This window comes from Aquarana catesbeiana, linkage group LG09, assembly GCF_042186555.1.
Source record: "Aquarana catesbeiana isolate 2022-GZ linkage group LG09, ASM4218655v1, whole genome shotgun sequence".
Classification (NCBI taxonomy): Eukaryota; Metazoa; Chordata; class Amphibia; order Anura; family Ranidae; genus Aquarana; species Aquarana catesbeiana.
In genome coordinates this window covers 251,710,240-251,731,863 of record NC_133332.1, presented here as the reverse complement: position 1 = coordinate 251,731,863, position 21,624 = coordinate 251,710,240, and the positions used below count along the sequence as shown (strand labels likewise).

At 43.8% G+C, this 21,624-nt stretch overlaps 1 protein-coding gene across 2 annotated transcripts in view; it reads right to left on the bottom strand.

Moving 5' to 3' along the window:
- Positions 1 to 5,053: 5,053 nt before the first annotated feature.
- The window catches only part of LOC141108511 (ficolin-1-like), a 39,227-nt gene continuing 22,656 nt past the window's right edge, over positions 5,054 to 21,624 (bottom strand). The window contains exons 3-7 of one of the 2 annotated variants that reach the window (XM_073600183.1): positions 16,025 to 16,063; positions 14,788 to 14,915; positions 13,323 to 13,452; positions 11,173 to 11,307; positions 5,054 to 9,407 (exon numbers count right to left, since the gene is read on the bottom strand). In XM_073600183.1, the coding sequence (XP_073456284.1) occupies positions 9,163 to 9,407; positions 11,173 to 11,307; positions 13,323 to 13,452; positions 14,788 to 14,915; positions 16,025 to 16,063 (677 nt within the window). In that variant the 3' untranslated portion in view covers positions 5,054 to 9,162. The remainder of the gene's footprint in view (positions 9,408 to 11,172; positions 11,308 to 13,322; positions 13,453 to 14,787; positions 14,916 to 16,024; positions 16,064 to 21,624) is intronic. The other variant, XM_073600182.1, reaches the window with a different exon arrangement.

Below are 21,624 nucleotides of genomic sequence, written 5' to 3'. Positions count from 1 at the left end.
ACAGGAAGTGAGGGCTTTGGAATACCAGGTTGTCACCAGAATCTGTGTCTTCATTGGAAGACCTCGGCCTCTATTCCTGTTCTGGCATCCACCCAGAATTTGGATTATCTGTTCACTTTTAGGCTGGATTCACACTATTTGCGGAGCGGCTCGCAGCAGGGGGTCTGGTGCGTCCCTGTTCTTTGTTTCAGGGGCGAATCGGTTGCAAATTTTTGCTTGAAACGGAGACAAAAACGCACAGGACCCTTCTGCAGTGCGCTTCGCAGCCGCCCCGGAGATGTGTGAACCGGCTCTATTGAGAGCCGGGCACACTCTCCTGTCATGCGAATTGGATGCGGTGAAACCCACATCCAATTCGCACTAGTCTGAACCCAGCCTTGGGGACGCTCCACTTTCATGAAAAAATGCCATGCCAAGCTGACCAAAATTGCACTGCACTGCACATGTGTGAGGTCGGCAGGGGCATGCTGGGTAGCCAGCATGCACGGAATCCAGGAAGAACACTGTGGCTTCAGATGCCCATACTGGAGATGGCCACGCTGTGCAGAAACTTCACAAAGAAAGTAACAATGCTGCACAGATAGAAAGCTGGGCATAGTTTACAGCATACCTTTGTTACATTGCACGAGGCATGAGTATTCTAGGGCTATTTTTATCTTAAAAGTCATATTTTGGCTGGAACTCTGCTTTAATCAGTTTCAGCTGCTTTGGTGTTAATTAAATTAACAGGTGCACTAGATGGGCAGCAATGAGACGACCTCCAAAACAGGAATGGTTTTACATTTGTTTACCTCTACTCATCTTTTCTGACTGTTTTTCACTAGTTTTGCATTTGGCTAGGGTCAGCGTCACTACTGGTAGCATGGGGCAATACCTGGACCCTATAGCGGTTGCACAGGAAGTCCAACTCCTCCAGGATGGCAGATCAATACATGCCATTGCCAGAAGGTTTGCTGTGTCTCTCAGCACAGTCCCAAGAGCATGGAGGAGATTCCAGGAGACAGGCAGTTACTCTGGGAGAGCTGGACAGGGCCACAGAAGGTCCTTAACCCATCAGTAGGACCGGTATCTGCTCCTTTGTGCAAGGAGGAACAGGATGAGCACTGCCAGAGCCCTACAAAATGACCTCCAGCAGACCACTGATGTGAATTTCTCTGACCACACAATCAGAAACAGACTTTGTGAGGGTGACCTGAGGGCCCGATGTTCTCTAGTGGGCCCTGTGCTCACTGCCCGGCACCATGGAGCTCGACTGGCATTTGTCATGGAACACTAGAATTAGGAGGTCCGCCACTGGCGCCTGGTGCTTTTCACAGATGAGAGCAGGTTCAACCTGAGCACGTGACTGACATGAAAGGGTCTTGAGAAGCCATGGAGACTTTTATGCTGCCTGTAACAGCATTCAACATGACCGGTTTGGTGGTGGGTCAGTGATGGTATGGGGAGGGATATATATGGAGGGACGCACAGACCTCTACAGGCTATACAATGGCACCGTGACTAACATTAGGTATCGAAATGAAATTCTTGGACCCATTGTTAGACCCTACGCTGGTGCAGTGGGTTCTTCCTGGTGCACGACAATCAGGGCCGGACTGGCCTACCAGGATATTTCCCTGTAGGCCGCCTGCCCTGGGGCCGCTTTGAGCTGTGGTTGCAGCGAGGCCAATCCTGGGCGGGTGCACAGCAGAAGCTCAAGTACCTCGAGTCCTCCACTCCCTTCCTCCTCCTCTCCTTATTTACATCACACACTTCTGCGATCTCCCACTGTGTCATAGGGCTTTGGTCTGAAATGTTCAGCAGACACGGTAACAAAGTCCCGCCTTCTAGACCGTCTTCTGTGATAGACGGAACACTGATCCAATGCAGGGAAATTGAATCAGTTTGACATATATCATTGGAGCCGGTCTAGGAGACGGGACTTTGTTATAGTGGCCCAGGTGGGCAATTCAAATCCAAGCTCTGTGACACAGCAGAAGATTGCCGCTGTGTGTGATCCATCCAGGCACTGGTAGGCTGCACTGATGGGCACTGGTAGGCTGCATTAATGGGCAATGGTAGGCTGCATTTGATGGGCAGCATTGGATGGGCACTAATAAGCTGCATTGGATGGGCACTGATCAGCTTCATTTGATGGGCACTGATCAGCTTCATTTGATGGGCACTGATCAGCTTCATTTGATGGGCACTGATAAGCTTCATTTGATGGGCACTGATAAGCTTCATTTGATGGGCACTGATAAGCTTCATTTGATGGGCACTGATGAGGCTGCATTTGATGGGCACTGATGAGGCTGCATATTGTGGACACTGGTAGGCTGCATTTGATGGGCACTTGTCAGGCTGCATTGATGCATTGATCTTTTGTATCATGTCCACAGTCACTGACCATCTCCTGTATCATGTCTGCAGTGTCTGATCATCTCTTGTATCATGTCCTGAGTCTCTAACCATCTCCTGTAGTATATCTGCAGTGTCTGACCATCTCTTGTATAATTTCCACAGCATCTGACCATCTCTTGTATCATGTCCTCAGTCTCTGACCATCTCTTGTATAATTTCCACAGCATCTGACCATTTCTTGTATCATGTCCGCAACCTCTGACCATCTCTTGTCTTTTATCATGTCTGCAGTCTTTGAGGGGGGAGTCTGGAGAGGAGTCAAGAGTGGGAGCGCTGCCGGGATGGGGGTCATGGGAGAAGTCAGACGTGTGTGGACTGTGGAGAGGAGACTATAGGATGAAAACAGAGCCACCAAGCTGGAGCAGACTGACTGAGCCCTGCATGGTGCACCTGAGAGGAGGTCAGTGACAGCGCTGCCAGGCCAGTCTGGGGGGGGGGGGGGGGGGGGGTCAGTGATGTAAGGGAGAGTGAATACAATAATGTAAGGGGGCACTGATATAAAGGTTTCCCCCTATATCAGTAACCCCCTCCCCCCCACTTACCTTAGTGTATTCTTTCTGAGGAAAATGGTCTCTGGTCAACAGAGTCCCCCCCCACATTCCCAGAGTTCCTGTGGTCCTCCTTGATGATTGCTCCACTTTTCATCAGAATTTGCTCATATATATATATATATTTATATATATATATATATATATATAAGCCCTATGTGCTTTCATAGCTGTCTTATCTATATAAAGCATCTCACAAAAGTGAGTGCATCCCTCACATTTTTGTCAATATTTTATTATACCTTTTCATGTGACAACACTGAAGAAATGACACTTTGCTACAATGTAAAGTAGTGAGTGTACAGCTTGTATAACAGTGTAAATTTGATGTCCCCTCAAAATAACTCAACACACAGCCATTAATGTCTAAACCGCTGGCAACAAAAGTGAGTACACCCCTAAGTGAAAATCTCCAAAATTGGGCCCAAAATACGTGATCTGGCTCTTCTGGGTAGGGGGCACACATGCACACCGCCGGCGGCTGGCTTCCGCTGTGATCACACACAGCGGGAGCCCAGCGGCAGGTACAGCAGACTCAATGTCTGGCAGCACCCACGGATGATCAAGCAGAGAGGCAGAATGGCGGCCTGCCTATGTAAACAAGGCAGATCGCCATTCTGCCAGGAGGAAAGGCATGGATCCCTTGTCTCTGCAAAGCAGGCACTAGGATCCATGTCTTCCCCTAGTAAAATCACCTCCCACAGTTTAGAAAAACACTGGCTAGGCACGGTTAACCCTTTGATCGCCCCTGATGTTAACCCCTTTCCAGCCAGTGTCATTAGTACAGTGATGGTGCATATTTTTAGCACTGATCACTGTATTAGTGTCACTGGTCCACAAAAAGTGTCAAAAGTGTCAGTGTCTGCAGCAATATGGCAGTTCCACTATAAGTCACTGATTGTCTCCATTACTAGTAAAAAAAATAAATAAATAACAATAAATAAGAATATCCCATAGTTTGTAGACGCTAGAACTTTTGTGCAAACCAATCAATATACGCTTATTGGGATTTTTTTTACCAAAAATATGTAGCAGAATACAGATTGAACTAAATGTAATTTTTTTCACATTTTTTTTTATTATTGGATGTTTTATAGCAGAAAGTAAAAATACTATTTTTCTTTTTCCAAATTGGCAGCCTTTTTTTGTTTATAGTGCAAACAATAAACACAGAGGTGATCAAATACCACCAAAAGAAAGCTTTATTTGTGGGGAAAAAAAGGACACAAAGTTTATTTGGATACAGTGTCGCATGACCGCGCAATTATCAGTTAAAATAACGCAGTGCCGCATCGCCAAAAATTAGCCTGGTCATGAAGGGGGGTAAATCTTCCGGAGGTCAAGTGGTTACATCCTTCTAAAGGGATGCAGACATTGCAAGTCTCCTCATTAGAACAGGAAAATGCACCAGCTGCTAAAACAAAAGAGTCGGTGCTGTTCAGAGCCAGTCTACAGTCTGGAGAAACAAACCGCTAATACTTCAGAGCAACGTTCAGAGCAGAGTTAAAACCCCTGCAATGTACACAGATCATCCAGGTTCATAGTTTTAGCTACTACAATGGTTAAACAAGAGGTCCACGCTGCTCACCGGTGAGCCGGCTCCAACAGTATGATCTCCTCACAGGGTGCTCACCCAGTCGCAGCTGAAGCAATAATGAAAGGAGAGTCCGGATGGATCTGATAAAGCACAATTCATGTGCGAAACATGTAAGCTGTGTCTCTCTTGCTTGTACATGTAGTGCTCCTCATGTTCTTCATGGTTTTATGTGAATAAAGGCATTTGGATCTCAGTTTGGTGTGCAGCCATCCACACTTTCCTTTCATTACCACAATGGTGTAAGAATCCAGGCATACTATGCATGCACCAATGGCGCGTTGCCGCAAGAGGAAATCCGTGCCAACTGAGCATGCACCAAAGACGCCTCAGGGTGCCAACCTGCACCTGTGCAGAAGACTTGATGGAAAAGGGCAGGAAAATGCCCAGGACACGCACAGGAAGTGTCCTCAACCTGACGGAAAAAAGGCAGGAAAATGCCCAGGAGGCGCACAGGAAGTGACCTCAAACTTCCCTATATAAGCCCAGCCCAGTAATTGCCAAATTGCTGGATTATCTTCAGTCCGCCCTTGCTCCTGTGCTAGTGTGTGATCTGTCTGAACCTGTTGTGACCTGGAAACCTATTTGACTACTCTTGATTGCTGCTTGCCATTTGACCTTGGATTTGTACCCTAACTATTCTACTTCTTTGCCGCTTTTGTACTCAGCTGCCAGATTGCAACCGACCTCGGCTTGGATCTCGACCATTTTTCTCCTGATTAACCCTTTTATGCTTTGTTGCCCAACTGGACTTGACCTCGGCTCGGATCTCAGACTAAGGCTTGCACGGTGCTCCACACCCCTGCCACTTGGTGTCCACCAAGTCTCTGTCTCCATCTCCAGAGGCTTTAAGGACCCGAGGTGTAAGTGAGGCCTCCCCACTACTTCGGTCTCACATCAGGTACATGGCCCTCATGACAAATGGTTAGTCAACAATTTGAGTATGTGTCAGGGCTGGGCTCAGCCCTTCATTTTTGGGCTGGCCGCTCAGCTGTCGGCTAATTGCCAGCTCCTATCTCTCCACAGTGACTTACCTGTTGATGATATTCTGCTCGTCAGTCCTGCCTACTTAAGCTGTCCAGTCCAGATGATCTCTGCCTTCTCCTTGGTCACATCTCTAGAGACGCTCTCCTGTGTTCCTGTTAAAGATTTGCTTGGCTGACATTCCTTCTGGCGCCAGATCCTGCTTGCTGTTCTACTACGCTGTTCTCTGGCTCCCTGACGTTTTGGCTTGTCTGACTATCCATTCCGGTTCCTGAACTCTATGTTTACCTTTTTTTTATTATTATTAAACAAGTGTGATTTAACTGTACTTCTGTCTCAGTCTGATTCGTGGTTTCTGACAGTATGCATAAAATTTGATTACAAAATCTCATTCTTACAGTGGTATAAAAGCAACTCTTTTGTAATAGTGTCCCATCATGGGTGTCAGTGGAAGGAATAGTGCCCCATTATGGGTGTCAGTAGGAAGAATAGTGCCCCATCATTGGTGAAAATGAAATGTCTGGACAGCCGCACTCCAAGTAAATGCCTTTATTGTAGAAAATCAATCAATTCCATGTATGACAACAGAGGTACAGGTACAAAAGCACTGACCCGTTTCACACCATCATCAGTGCTTACTCATAGCTGTAGGACCACACATATTGATCTCAAATATATACTTGCAAAATGTTAATCACGTGATCAATTACGTTACCCTAATTGCAAACAGGTGTGGTAAAAGAACTCATAGCCAAGGAAAAACATGGGGATGATCCATGAAGTCACACCGATAGAAGTGAACCCATGAAAAAATATCAAAAGATATTAAAAAATATCAATACAAATCGACAACAGGAACCATTTCTATGTAAATCCCCGAAAGAATGCATATAGACATACATGAAACAGTAAAAAACCTTTAAAAGCACATTATGTGAACAAAGTATAAAAATGCACTAAAATTACTGCAACATATAAACAAAAATATGTATTCAACAAAACCCTTGCATAAAAAAATTCCAAACCAAAAACAAAGTGTATATCCTTATAGTAATTCGTAGTAAATCAATAGATAGACACCTCGACCAATAAAAACAGACAAGATCGAAACCAGAAAATTGGTATATATATATATATATAATTGTACGAATAGGAAGTACCAAAAAGAAACAAACAAATCAAGAATAGGGAAAGGCATCCCTTGTAGAACCAAACCCACAAATCAAGGGTATAAGACCAACCCAAACCCAGTTAGTGGGCAGGAGGGGAGAAAAAAAAGGGGGGGAGGGGAGAACAAACGATTAGATGCCCTGTCATAATATAATAATAATAATATAAATGAATGAATAAGCTCCTCTATATAAACTGGTCAATCTCAAACGAAATACATCTAGTCATAATAGTGGGATACATCCCATTCAAAGTTTAACCCAACCGGTTTTCTGGTATTCAGGGTGAAGATCAAGAACACCTCCCTTTTGCAGAGTGATCTGAATCTATCACCTCCCCTCACAGATATCACCACCTTCTTTATCCCCTGATGACCAGGCTTGAGAGATTTTTATTATGAACCAGATTCCAATGTCTGGCCACATAAGTAGGATGATTTTTCTCTATGTCGTATAGGTGGTCGTGAAGATGATCCCTTAACCTGCGTGTCGTCCGTAGTGCCCCATCATTGGTGTCAGTAGGAAGACTAGTGCCCCATCATTGGTATAGATGGGAGGAATAGTTACCCATCTTTGGTATCAATGAGAGAGAATAGTGCCCCATCATTGGTATCAATTGGTGTCAGTGAGAGGACTAGTGCCCCATTTACGGTATCTGTGGCAGTAACCATGCCCCACTGTTGCTGACTGTTGCTGAATATTACCCCAAGGGTGCCGCATAAAAGCAATCAATGGGCCACATTCGGTCCCTGGGCCGCAGTTTGAAGACCACTGGCTTACACTATTAACTACGCTTCTGGCAAGCAAATCTGTGTCTTGCTGCTCATTTGTTGCTGACCCCTGATCCTGCCAATGACTTGGCGCCTTTCAATGGGAGGAATAGTGCCCCATCATTGATATCAATGGAAGGAATAGTGCCCCATCATTGGTATCAATGGGAGGAATAGTATTCCCTCATTGGTGTCAGTGAGAGGACTAGTGCCCTATTCTCGGTGTCTGTGGCAGTAACTATGCCCCACTGTTGCTGGCATTGAAGGGATTAATGCCCCAAGGGCTGGATAAAAGCACGCAAAGGGCTACATTCAGCCCCTGGGCCGCAGTTTGGAGACCACTGGTTTAAACTACTAATACTAACCATGATTCTGCCCAGAAAATTTGTGTCTTGCTGCTCATTTGTTGCTGACCTCTGCCTGTTCCTGACTCTGATCCTGCCTATGACTTGGAAAGAGTTAAAATAAAAGATTTGGTAGCAATACTTGTATTGCAGAGGGAATCATTTGTGAGATGGTTAAACTTTGGCATAGAGATGTTGGGGATCTCAGAAGATGGATTTGGAGGTTATGCTTGTAGTATTGGAAGACTGTTGAATTTCTGAAGGCTTGTGGAAGTGAATGCCTGGAAATGGGAGCAATACAAGAGAAGACCTGGGATTATAAGGGAAAAGAGGTGATCAGAGACTTCACAGTAACAGTATAATGTGAATGTTACTGTATGACAGCCTCTCAAACAGGGTTCCATGGAACCCTAGAGTTTCTCCAAAGGTTGCTAGCAGTTACTTGAGCAAGGAGAAACTTCTCCCTCTCAGATGAGTAATGACTGTCAGCAATGGTCTTTGTAGCTACAGTACCTGTAAAGGGGGGATGACCATAAATGTAAGGAGCATTCTTCCGAATGACCAGCACACTAATGTACCACGAGCTGTAGCTATAGTAGTAATTAACAGGGGTTCCCTCAACCCAGAAAGTTATTTTAAGGGTTAAAAAGATTGAGAAAGGCTATTGTATGACATGGGTATAGATACAATCTTGCCCAGTAATTATTATTATAATTATATTCCTACGTCTAGGTGCATATTAAACAATTTCAGTGCCACAAAATGTAAATATAGTCAGTAGGTCTTAGTTTTGTTAACATTCCTTTAATTTTCATGAACATTGACATCCATAGAAGATGGGTTAATGTATCCTACACTGATCTGTTTGGTCCTCTAGGAAATATAACCCACCCTGTGGAATGCAGCAAAAAAAAAATATATATATATATATTTTGGACTTCTCCAAGTGGAGTGGTCCTTTAATTCTCCAATCTCTTTCCATGATTCCACAGGGACCATCCAAAAGGGTCCCCTAGAATAAAGCATTGCCTACCAACTTCCAGGTACCACACAGGATACCAGGTGGCCCAACGCTCCTCATCATTACCATAATACAATAAAGGTTCTGTGGTTATCAAGATTCTATATCTTCAGTGGTCTGTGTGTCACTCAAAATGAGAATGTAGAGTAGATGTTCTGACTTTCTTTGTCTGCATGCTTGTTCCTGGTCAAAGAATGAGGAATACTGAAGTTAGGGACCGCTAGGATTTTCAGAAGGTCAGCAATGGCCACCTATGTTTTAACTGAAGGCAAGTGAAATAAACAGTATGTGCTTATAAATCTTTACAGAACTAGATAAGCTTGTATGTGTTATTTGACTGGTCTAATCTTCATTTCAGACATCTTGTAGGAATAATGCAAGCCTTTTCCAGAAGACCAGTTAACACCGTCGGCATAGGAGTCATGTTGTCCCATCAGGTAGAGCCCATTCAGGTTTGCACTGTGGCATTCACCGTACCACCACCCTCCTTTATACAGACTGCAACATTTGGTATTAGTGATGTCATTATCCTTGGTGGAGAATTGCTTATTACCATGACCACTGAAAGAATCACCTGAAAATAGATTTGCTTACATTAAAGATGTTTAAAAAACAAAGTTGTGTTCATTTATAATGGGGACTGCATGCTGTATTCTATGCAGCCTTGCTTTGGGAACAATAACCCAATCCTATACATCTTCTTTACCATGAACATTATGACCACATTTTCTGATCCTGCGTTTTTGGGGTCCATTTGTTGGGAAAAGTTTAAATGCTGCCTCAGACCCTCTCTAGAAGACTGCCAGAACAGCTAATACAGATCCAGCAAATTCAAATCGCTAAGCTGTATTAGTTTGTATCTTTTATACTAGTTCTCAACTACATGGCCAGCTTTGGACCCAAGTCTCTATCCACCGGGGCCTCAAGCCAGCTGATGAACCCCTAACCTACCACAGTGCCTCCTTAAAGTGTTACTAAACCCACAACAGTAAAATCAGTCTGTATATGCAGTAAAGCATGCTTGTTATAATCACTGTGGAACCTAAGGGGTTAATCCTCCTCACTGTGTAAAAATGCTGTTTGATCCGGTCTCTCTGATCCTCCCCTTCTTCCACTGTCCCCAATCCATCTTCTGATAGAACAGAGCATTAGGGGACACGCTGCACATGCTCAGTTTGGTGTGTATTGCTAGAGAGTTTTCTCATTTCTTGGGAGAGTGCATGTGATCAGCACAGGGCCAATCAGCACTGTCTAGACAGAGGGTCAGGGGTTATGCAGCCTCATAGGACAGTCAGAGCAGAATGAAAACTCCTCCTACAAGCTTTAACCAGGCACTGATCGAAGTCACAAGACTGCTATATATTGCTGATGAGAATATTTATTTAGCAGTTTTTATTTACGAAAACTATTGCATTTCCATGTTCTGTGTACTGTGGGAGACCAGATATAGTGCATGCAGGTTCCTGGGTTTAGTAACACTTTAAATGCCTGCAGTGTCCCTAAAACCCCCAATGTTCCCGGCCCCCCTAAGAGACCTCACCCCCACAGTGCTCTCCCCAATCTCCCACAGTGCTACGCAGCCTTCCACAATGCCCCCTAGCCTGCTGCAGAGCCTTCAGCTCCTCACAGTGCTTCCAACTACCAACAGTGTACCTCAGTGGCCCCCAGTCTTTCACAAAGTTCCTCTGGGGGACACCACAGCCCTTCCAAAAACTTCAACCCCTACAGGGCCACCAAGTCTTCTGCCGAGTCCCTAACCCTCTCCAGACTCTGTAATCAGTTCACTAAGCTATAATTTAGTTTGTATTTGTTATACTATAAAAGAGCTGCTCTTAATCAACAGGCCATGATCAATTACTGCATCCTCTCTCTGCCTCCTGCTGGTCTCCTAGCTTATTACATTGTTTTCCAGCCCATACCTCCCATAATTGCCTTTAGTGCTCCTCAAACCCCCACAGTGCCCCCAGGCCCCCCCCCCCAAACCTCCCACAGTGCCACCCAACCTTCCACAGTGCCTCCTAGCCCTCTGTGTCCTCCAGTCTCCCACAGTGCCTATGCAAAGCCTCCAGGCTCCAGGAGAGACCCCAGCCCCCTCCAAAAACCTCAACCCTTAAAGGACCATCAAATCCCCTAACCCCTCCAGACTCTGTAATTAATTCCTTCTACCTAAAACCTATGTAGATGTTTATATGCAGTGATGGAATGGCAGTGGTTATAGGAGACGGAAGTTCTCAATCAGTAGTCTGTGTATTCACCATTCCTAATGCTTAATGCTTTAGAGGACATGGGACAAATTCAGACTGATGTAGACTGGGTACAGTGGGTTAGCAATCTCTTACCTGCGTTGCCCTCAGTGAAGGCTCCAATTACCAATTTATACCTCTCCGCCTCTCCCAGAACTTGGAAAGTTGCATACTTGGCAAAATGCTTTATGTTGTCAAAGCTTTGTAGATCAAAACGAATTTCCCATGTGCCTGTAAAGAGATTTCTCTTACTACTATCCAGTATTTTGACAAGCACCAACCCTCAGCTGGTCAACAAAAAGTAAAGCCATGGACTGGACTAAGGGACTTTTTCCCCTGGGACATTGTTAATAGAATAGACTGGACTGGTGGTCCAGAGTTGAAATACGTCCCCTTTCAGACACTAATACCCACAGGACCTATATTCTGTGGCACGTTTGCCATTTTACAACTGCCCGCTCTTCATTGAGTCCTGTAATCATGTTGTCTGGCAGAGGGAAATCTTCCAGCACTAACATAATTTGGAGCCTAAAGAGGTGAGTTAATCAAATGCAGAGCTGCAATTGATCGCTGGTCATTGGAGAATTCAAAAGCTTTTAAACTATGTCCTTTTAGGATCACCTGCCTTTACCGTGTTCAATAATCACTGTGGTACTATGGCACATTCTCTATAGCCCATAGAAATCTGTTCCTACCATTAAAAGAGCAGATGGTTGTGCTGCCCCTCAGAAAAAAAGTTCCCAGTCCTCCAGACCTAAGCTGGCCCTGTTGCTCAGTTCCTGAAGAACTGACTAAAACTTCATCAGTGGGTGGCCCTGCCAGCCCCACACTTCAACAAGTCGATTCTGACATGGCTACCTTTATACATACCTCACTTATTTAATGATACATAAGTGATTAAAACCTTTTATCTATATATGAATCAACCCATGAAATTAAGAACGAATGATATCTGTTCGAAAAGGGTAACAATCTAATTTATTTAAACTTACTATTGTACAGAAAAGAAACTTGTGGTAATATGAGATTAGCAACTATAACATAAATGATACAACCTTAAAAACAACAATGTTACCAATGATAATAAATATTGCCATACTGGTCATACCCATGCTATCAAGAGATTAATAAGGTATTAAGGCCAAATCCTACGATAGAAAAGGTTACAGGAAAGAAAAGAGACAGAAGATAATAGAGATACATTTTATAGAGAAGTCTTACGTAACCATCCTTCATCTAGACCGTCAGCACAAGAGAATGGGCAGTGATCTGTGCTGCAATATATACACTTGTAAACCCCCCCTTCCTTCCATATGCCAAAACTGCTACATTGAGTCAATGGGGGTGGGGGGCTCTCTTACCAGCTACCATATCCTGACCAGGTTATTCCTGTTCCCTTCACACCTCCCACCTCCTTTGAAGTGACACTGTACTATCAAATGGTCAGATAGCCACTCCAGATAATATTCCACAGCAGGGCAAGATGTCTCTGTTGATTCCAAACTAGGGTTCTCAAACTATAGTCACTGAAAAGTCACTGCAAGTAACATTAATAATAAGGTCCATCACCTTCAGAGCCCAAATCTCCACCACAGTGGGTGGCCCTGCCAGCCCCACACTTCAACAAGTCGATTGTTCAATTAACTTTGTAAAAGGGGCCTGCTGGAAACTTTTCAGCTTAACTCTGGCTGCATCCTATTGGTGGCAGCTGTCAGCAATGGGATTCGTCTATCAGTGCTGTTTAGCATAAAATCAGGAACCTGTTCTATTTTTTTTTTGTTCAGCCCACACACTGAATGAAAGAAATCTAACTGTTTATGGTCAGCTATACAGTCCTATTTCCAAATCAGACCAAACTGCACAGTTTTTAACACATTTCACCAAACTTTTAACTTTGGGAGTTCAAATATCAGATTTGTGGTCACCACTTCATTCTGGAGATGCCTCATACTCCTACTACCTATAAAGATGTCAAGTTTAAAAGAGGGTTATTTATATTTGGAGGAAAGTATTCTAGATAAAACGTGTGTAGTCAGAATTCAGTTTTCACTCCTTTAGGTAGGGTAGAGAAAGGGTAGGAGATGTTGGCTTGATATAATATATCAGCTTTTCCAGGCACATTTATATGCAAGAGTGAATATTCTCCATCTCAGCATTTATTTCATAGAGGTAACCTGTGCCACCATTCCTAAACATCTCTAGTGATGGGATTGGGAGGAGGTGAAGGTGCTCATGTGTCTTATTACCTGATGATGTCAGCATATGAAGGTTATCATTGCCAAGCCAGAACTCAGACAGTCGACTTCCGAAACCATTCTTGTAGGAATTCCAATCACGGAAAAAATCAACAGACCCGTCATAGCGTCTCTGGAAAACCTACACACAGAAAGCTATTAGAATACAGCAAGATGGCTGAGCCTATGTCCCTCATACTGCCTTTTTTTTTTAAAGGCAAACTGAAAAATACAATACCCCATCACCATGTCAGATGAATATTTTAGTTATCTGACTACAGTAATCTTACGTCTGATTTGTTACTTTGGAGGTCATTTTTGCCCTTTGACCACCAATTAAAGTCTTCTGTGCTTAGAGAATTTCATTATTCTCTGGAAGGCCTCATTTATACTGTGGTTGGAGAGGAGCGCTCAGCAGGTGGTTCTGACTCCTGCCAATATGAAAATGATGGTCTTAAGCACAGGCCTAACAGCTATGTATAAAAAATTTGCTGTGTGAATGTGTCAATGCATGTGTCTGCAGGTAAGACATTGCCCCAAAAGCACTAACATGAATGTGCAACAAACTATGAATATACACTAAAGACAGAGTGTGCTCCATTTGACTTACAGTAATACTTGTAGAAGTAATGACAGGGCTTAATTGAGCAACGATACCGGGTGCCACTCCTACTGCCTAATGCTCAAGCCTAGATGGGAAAAACCTGCAGATTGCCTGTCTCTAGTCATATACTGTATATTTCACAATGTTTTTTTTCTGTTACACCTGCTTGAGTTTAAATAGACCAGTTATTCTAAACCACCGGGCTGTGGCCCACTGCCACACTGCGGCCTCCCCTCCTGTGGGTCTCCTGCTAGCTGCACCCCTTCCACAGTGCCCTCTAGCTCTCATAGTGCCTCCCAACCACCCATAGTGTCCCAGTGTGTCCCCCTTCAACCTCCCACAGTGCTTTCCAGGCTCCCAAAATGCCCTCTAGCCTGCTGCAGAGCCTTCAGACATTCATTGTGCCAGTAACCCCCCACAGTGCTGCCCAGCCTTCCACAGTGCCCCCCCTGCTGGTTGCAGAGTCTTTAGGCCTCTATAGTGTATTCAACTTTCAACAGTGTTCCAAAGTGCCCCCCAACCTTCCACAGTTCTCCCCAGACCCTTCTAGAAACCTTATCCCATACAAGGCCACCTAGTCAGCTAGAGAGTCCCCTAACCCACTCCACAGCAACCCTCTCCCCCCCCCCCACAATGACACCCAGCCCCATCCAGTGCCTTCTAGCATTTTAATACACATTTTGCATTCCCATACTTGTGCGAGTATAAACTTCTTCTCCACCTTTAGGACATGGATGATTTTGGAAGAATTCACTGGGCTCTGGTCGCAAATCACCAGAATAGAGCTACCCATTCCCTTTAAGACTTGTATCCTGTGTGTTTTTTTTTTTCCCCACCGTAGCTGCATTGATGCTCCAGCTTTTGATCACTTACAATCCAGCCTCCTCCATCAGTATGCATATCACACAACACTTTCATGGGCTTCTGACCATCTGGGTATATGGTGTACCAATCACTTAGCGTTGTACCCTGCTGCAGAAGTTCCTTGCAGTTTTTCAGTTCTGAGACATTAAAAACAAGAATATTTGTATATATTGTACTAATCATCATAACAAAATATCCTAAAAAAGAGATGGAAATTTCCATTGGGACTCACTGAAACTTGAAATTGAATGAGAAATCTGAAACATTTACTCATTTATGGAACACAGCATATCTTTCCTAGATTGTAAGCTCTAGTGAGCAGGGCTCTCTGATTCCTCTTGCACCAAATTGTAATGTAACTGCCTTCATTTTATTAAGCGCTGCGCAAACTGTTGGCACTATATAAATCCTGTATAATAATAATAATACCTTACAGAGCTGTACAGAGAACGCTGAATCATTGAATAGCTCAAAGATTACATTTTATTATTGTTGCTATTATCAAATATATAAACTAAATATATAAACGCCTTGCTGGAAATCAAACGCAGCTCCCCAGCATACACAAGGTTAATGTGCCAACCTTTTTAACCACCATGCTACCCAAAGTTATATGTTTGGGCAGGTATTATTCCCGCAGTGGTGGGAAATTGGAGGAAGAACCATAATATGTAAAATACTGGCACAGTGGAACCTTGGTTAAAGAGCAACGCGGTTAACTAACATTTTGAAAGACGAGCAACTTTTATTTTTTTAAATTCTGACTCGTTTCCAAGTGTTGTCTTGCAAAACAAGCAGAATTCAAGCTAATGGGGTGTGCAGTACTGCATTTGGCCAGAGGTGCGGGGGCGCCGGTGACACTCGGAAGGGTTCGAAGCCGTTCGGAAATACTCTGAATCACTCGGAAATACTCGGAAACACTCAGAAATACTCAGTTCCCAGGTGTTTCCGAGCCTTTCCGAGTTCAGCTGTGCTGTCCCCGAGTATTTCCAAGGCTCTCCGGCGCCCCCCCCCCCCCACCTCTGGCCACATGCGGTATTGCATGCAATAGAAGTCAGTGCGTTACTAATTATCTTCGTTTCCATTGACTTCTATGGGGAAACTCGCTTTGATATGCGAGTGCTTTGGATTACAAGCATTCTCCTGGAACGGATTATGCTGGTAATCCAAGGTTCCACGGTATTAAAGTGTCTGCCCACCACTATGTACAAGAAATACACATTCTCTTTATAAGGTTTAAACTTACCATACAAAGATTCAGTTAAACCTGAGTCTCCTCTCTCTCCTGCCAGAAGAAATACAAAATAAAGCCAGTTATTTTAATGTAAAAATTAACAGGTCAGCAATGCAGACATCCCAACCTGCAAAAACTCATTTCAGGGAGGTGGCGCTCTGCAACCCCCCCACCCCCCAGCTTGAAATTTGAGCATGGCTTAAATTGCGCTACATATTGGGCGTGGCTTAAAAGTCTACAATGACTTACAGTATCTCACAAAAGTGAGTACACCCCTCACATTTTTAAAAATAATTTTATTCTATCTTTTCATGTGACAACACTGAAGAAATGATACTTTGCTACAATGTAAAGTAGTGAGTGTACAGCTTGTATAACAGTGTAAATTTGCTGTCCCCTCAAAATAACTCAACACACAGCCATTAATGTCTAAACCGCTGGCAACAAAAGTGAGTACACTAAGTGAAAATGTCCAAATTGGGCCCAAATAGCCATTTTCCCTCTTCTGTGTCATATGAATCGTTAGTGTTACAAGGTCTCAGGTGTGAATGGGGAGCAGGTGTGTTAAACTGGCATGCCAGTTAAGGTGCAGGCAATTTCCCATCAAATTTTGGATTACTTTTGTCAACTGTAAAATTTATGAATGGTGGTCATCATCCAGATAACTTGGTGATGTCTACAGTAGGCTGTGTTGTAAGTTTTTATGCCACATCCACTATTTGTCACATCCACTACTATTCTGTGCTGTATACTGTATTATAGTCACCATACCCAACCACCCACTCATATATATATATATATATATATATATATATATATATACACACACACACACACACACACACACACACACACACCACACCCACCCACTCTGTACTATCTATTATATACACCACACCACCCTGCTCTGCACACTGAGGGCTGGACATTTTATATTACACTTGGCACTGTACACTGTGTTGTATATTTCATAAGCACTCAGTAGGTGCTCTATGTGTAAAACTACCTGCATTAATACATATGCTGTTTTGCTACCCTGTAGTGCACTTCACTTTGAATTAAGTGTTGTACACTTTACCAGTGAATTGCCATATTAATACCAAAAAATTATTTGCACCACTAAATATTTTAAAGGACTCCTTCATCCCCATTTCATAATTTAAACAGCACATTTTTTCTAGTGTATTTGCAAGTAATAGTATGCAGTATGTCATTTTAAATGTAAAGGTTTTATTTCATTTTTAGTATTTCTATAGTATTTTTTTTTTTTTTTTTACATAAACCACTTCACCCCCGGAAGATATGGCTGCTGAATAACCAGTTTAACTGACAATTGCGCGGTCGTGCAGCGCTGCACCCAAACAAAATTGACATCCTTTTTTTCCCACAAATAAAGCTTTCTTTTGCTGGTATTTGATCACCTCTGCGGTTTTTATTTTTTTTTGCTATAAACAAAAAAAGAGTGTCAATTTTGAAAAAAATACAATATTTTGTACTTTTTTGCTATAATAAATATACGCATTTCTTCTCAGTTTAGGCTGATATGTATTCTTCTACATATTTTTGGTAATAAAAATCGCAATAAGTGTATATTGATTGGTTCGCGCAAAAGTTATAGTGTCTACAAAATAGGGGATAGATTTATAGCATTTTTATTATTTTTTTTTACTAGTAATGGCGGTGATCTGCGATTTTTATCGTGACTGCGACATTATGGCGAACAGATCGGACACTTTTGACACATTTTTGAGACCCTTGGCATTTATACAGCGATCAGTGCTATAAAAATGCACTGACTACTGTAAAAATGTCACTGGCAGGAAAGGGGTTAACAATAGGGGGTGATCAAGGGGTTAACTTTGTTCCCTGGGTGTTTCTAACTGTGGGGGGAGGAGACTGACCTAGAGGAAATGACAGATCGTGGTTACTAGCTATTAGGAACTCACGATCTGTCACTCCTCACCAGGGGCGGACTGACAACTCATGGGGCCCCCGGGCAATAGGAGATCCTGGGGCCCCCTGTCCCCGCTCATGTGTTCCCACCCACATTCAATGCCACACCCACACAAATCCCCACCTACATTTTGCACTGCCCACACTACATGCGCTCGTCACAGAATTACATTAAAGAAAGTGCAACAATGGTACCTTTCCAAAATTAAAGTGATTGTAAAGGCTCTTTGTTATTAAAAAAAAAAACAAAAAACAAAAAAAAAAAAAAACATATCATACTTGCCTCCACTGTGCAGCTCGTTTTGCACAGAATGGCCCCGAACCTCGACATCTGGGGGTGGCTCTCGCGGCTCCTCCCCACATCAGATAACTCCCTAGGAGAAGCGCTCTCCCGGGGTGGGGTTACCTTGCAGGTGGGCTCCCGTGTCCAGCATTTGCGTCTATAGACACGTTTACATACATGTGCTCATCCTACATAAAGCTTTTCATATAGAGCATGTGTGGGGATCATGGGGGTGCTTTACATTTTTTTTAAATTATTTTTATTAACTTTATATCATTTTCACTGATCACCAATGTAAGGAACATTCTTCTCACTGATCACCAATATAAGGAGCATTCTTCTCACTGACCACCAATGTAAGGAACATTCTTCTCACTGACCACCAATGTAAGGAGCATTCTTCCCACTGATCACCAATGTAAGGAGCATTCTTCCCACTGACCACCAATGTAAGGAGCATTCTTCCCACTGATCACCAATGTAAGGAACATTCTTCTCACTGACATCCAATGTATAGAAACATTCTTCTCACTGACATCCAATGTATAGAAACATTCTTCTCACAGACCACCAATGTAAGGAACATTCTTCTCACTGATCACCAATGTAAGGAACGTTCTTCCCACTGACCACCAATGTAAGGAACATTCTTCCCACTGACCACCAATGTAAGGAACATTCTTCTCACTGACCACCAATGTAAGGAACATTCTTCCCACTGACCACCAATGTAAGGAACATTCTTCCCACTGACCAACAATGTAAGGAACATTCTTCCCACTGACCACCAATGTAAGGAACATTCTTCTCACTGACCACCAATGTATAGAAACATTCTTCTCACTGACATCCAATGTAAGGAACATTCTTCCCACTGATCACCAATGGAAGGAACAATCTTCCCAATATTTATTTAATCCATATTGAGCACTATATTTGATTGGCTGCTTCTGCTTGGCACACACGCACAATCACAATCACGCACATGATGATGAAGTCATCATCATGTGCGATTGTGCGTGTTTGCCAGGCCTAAGCAGAAGAAAACAGCCAATCAAATATAGTGCTCAATATGGATTCAATAAATATGCATAGCCATAGATATCATAAATGACTACAGGAGATAACCAGAGACTGCGAATGCGACAACAGGAGATAACCAGAGACTGCGAATGCAACTACAGGAAATAACCAGACTGGGGATGCGACTACAGGAAATAACCAGAGACTGCGAATGCGACTACAGGAGATAACCAGACTGGGGATGCGACTACAGGAAATAACCAGAGACTGCGAATGCGACTACAGGAAATAACCAGAGACTGGGGATGCAACTACAGGAAATAACCAGAGACTGCGAATGCAACTACAGGAAATAACCAGACTGCGAATGCGACTACAGGAAATAACCAGAGACTGCGAATGCGACTACAGGAGATGACCAGAGACTGGGGATGCGACTACAGGAAATAACCAGAGACTGCGAATGCGACTACAGGAGATGACCAGAGACTGGGGATGCGACTACAGGAGATAACCAGACTGCGAATGCGACTACAGAAAATAACCAGACTGCGAATGCGACTACAGAAAATAACCAGACTGCGAATGCGACTACAGGAAATAACCAGAGGCTGCGAATGCGACTACAGGAAATAACCAGACTGCGAATGCGACTACAGGAAATAACCAGAGACTGCGAATGCGACTACAGGAGATGACCAGAGACTGGGGATGCGACTACAGGAAATAACCAGAGACTGCGAATGCGACTACAGGAGATGACCAGAGACTGCGAATGCAACTACAGGAAATAACCAGAGACTGCGAATGCAACTACAGGAAATAACCAGACTGCGAATGCGACTACAGGAGATAACCAGAGACTGGGGATGCGACTACAGGAGATGACCAGAGACTGCGAATGCAACTACAGGAAATAACCAGACTACGAATGCGACTACAGGAGATAACCAGACTGGGGATGCGACTACAGGAAATAATCAGACTGCGAATGCAACTACAGGAAATAACCAGACTATGAATGCGACTACAGGAAATAACCAGAGGCTGTGAATGCGACTACAGGAAATAACCAGACTGGGGATGCGACTACAGGAAATAACCAGAGACTGCGAATGCGACGACAGGAAATAACCAGAGACTGGGGATGCAACTACAGGAAATAACCAGAGACTGCGAATGCAACTACAGGAAATAACCAGACTGCGAATGCGACTACAGGAAATAACCAGACTGCAAATGCGACTACAGGAGATAACCAGAGACTAGGGATGCGACTACAGGAGATAACCAGACTGGGAATGCGACTACAGGAGATAACCAGACTGCGAATGCGACAACAGGAAATAACCAGAGGCTGCGAATGCGACTACAGGAAATAACCAGACTGCGAATGCGACTACAGGAAATAACCAGACTGCGAATGCGACTACAGGAAATAACCAGAGACTGGGGATGCGACTACAGGAAATAACCAGAGACTGGGGATGCGACTACAGGAAATAACCAGACTGCGAATGCGACTACAGGAGATAACCAGAGACTGGGGATGTGACTACAGGAGATGACCAGAGACTGGGGATGCGACTACAGGAGATGACCAGACTGCGAATGCGACTACAGGAAATAACCAGAGACTGGGGATGGGACTACAGGAGATGACCAGAGACTGGGGATGCGACTACAGGAGATAACCAGAGACTTGCGAATGCAACTACAGGAAATAACCAGACTGCAAATGCGACTACAGGAAATAACCAGACTGCGAATGTGACTACAGGAAGTAACCAGAGGCTGCGAATGCGACTACAGGAAATAACCAGACTGGGGATGCAACTACAGGAAATAACCAGATTGCGAATGCAACTACAGGAAGTAACCAGAGACTGCGAATGCGACTACATTAAATAACCAGAGACTGCGAATGCAACTACAGGAAATAACCAGAGACTGCGAATGCGACTACAGGAGATAACCATAGACTGCGAATGCGACTACAGGAAATGACCAGACTGCGAATGCGATTACAGGAAATGACCAGACTGCAAATGCGACTACAGGAGATAACCAGAGACTGCGAATGCGACAACAGGAGATAACCAGAGACTGCGAATGCGACAACAGGAAATAACCAGACTGGGGATGCGACTACAGGAGATGACCAGGTAGCCGGTTTTAAAATTCAAACTTTCAGCAATGCACAGCTATACAGGGGGATAAACAACATTTCCAGGGATGCTTTAGCAAAAAAAAAGGGGTCTACAGGTCGGGTATCTACGGTAGGCAGAAGGACCTACCTGACCAGTCGGGCTCACCTCCCGCTCTCAGAGATCCGGGGGCGGGGCTTTCGTCG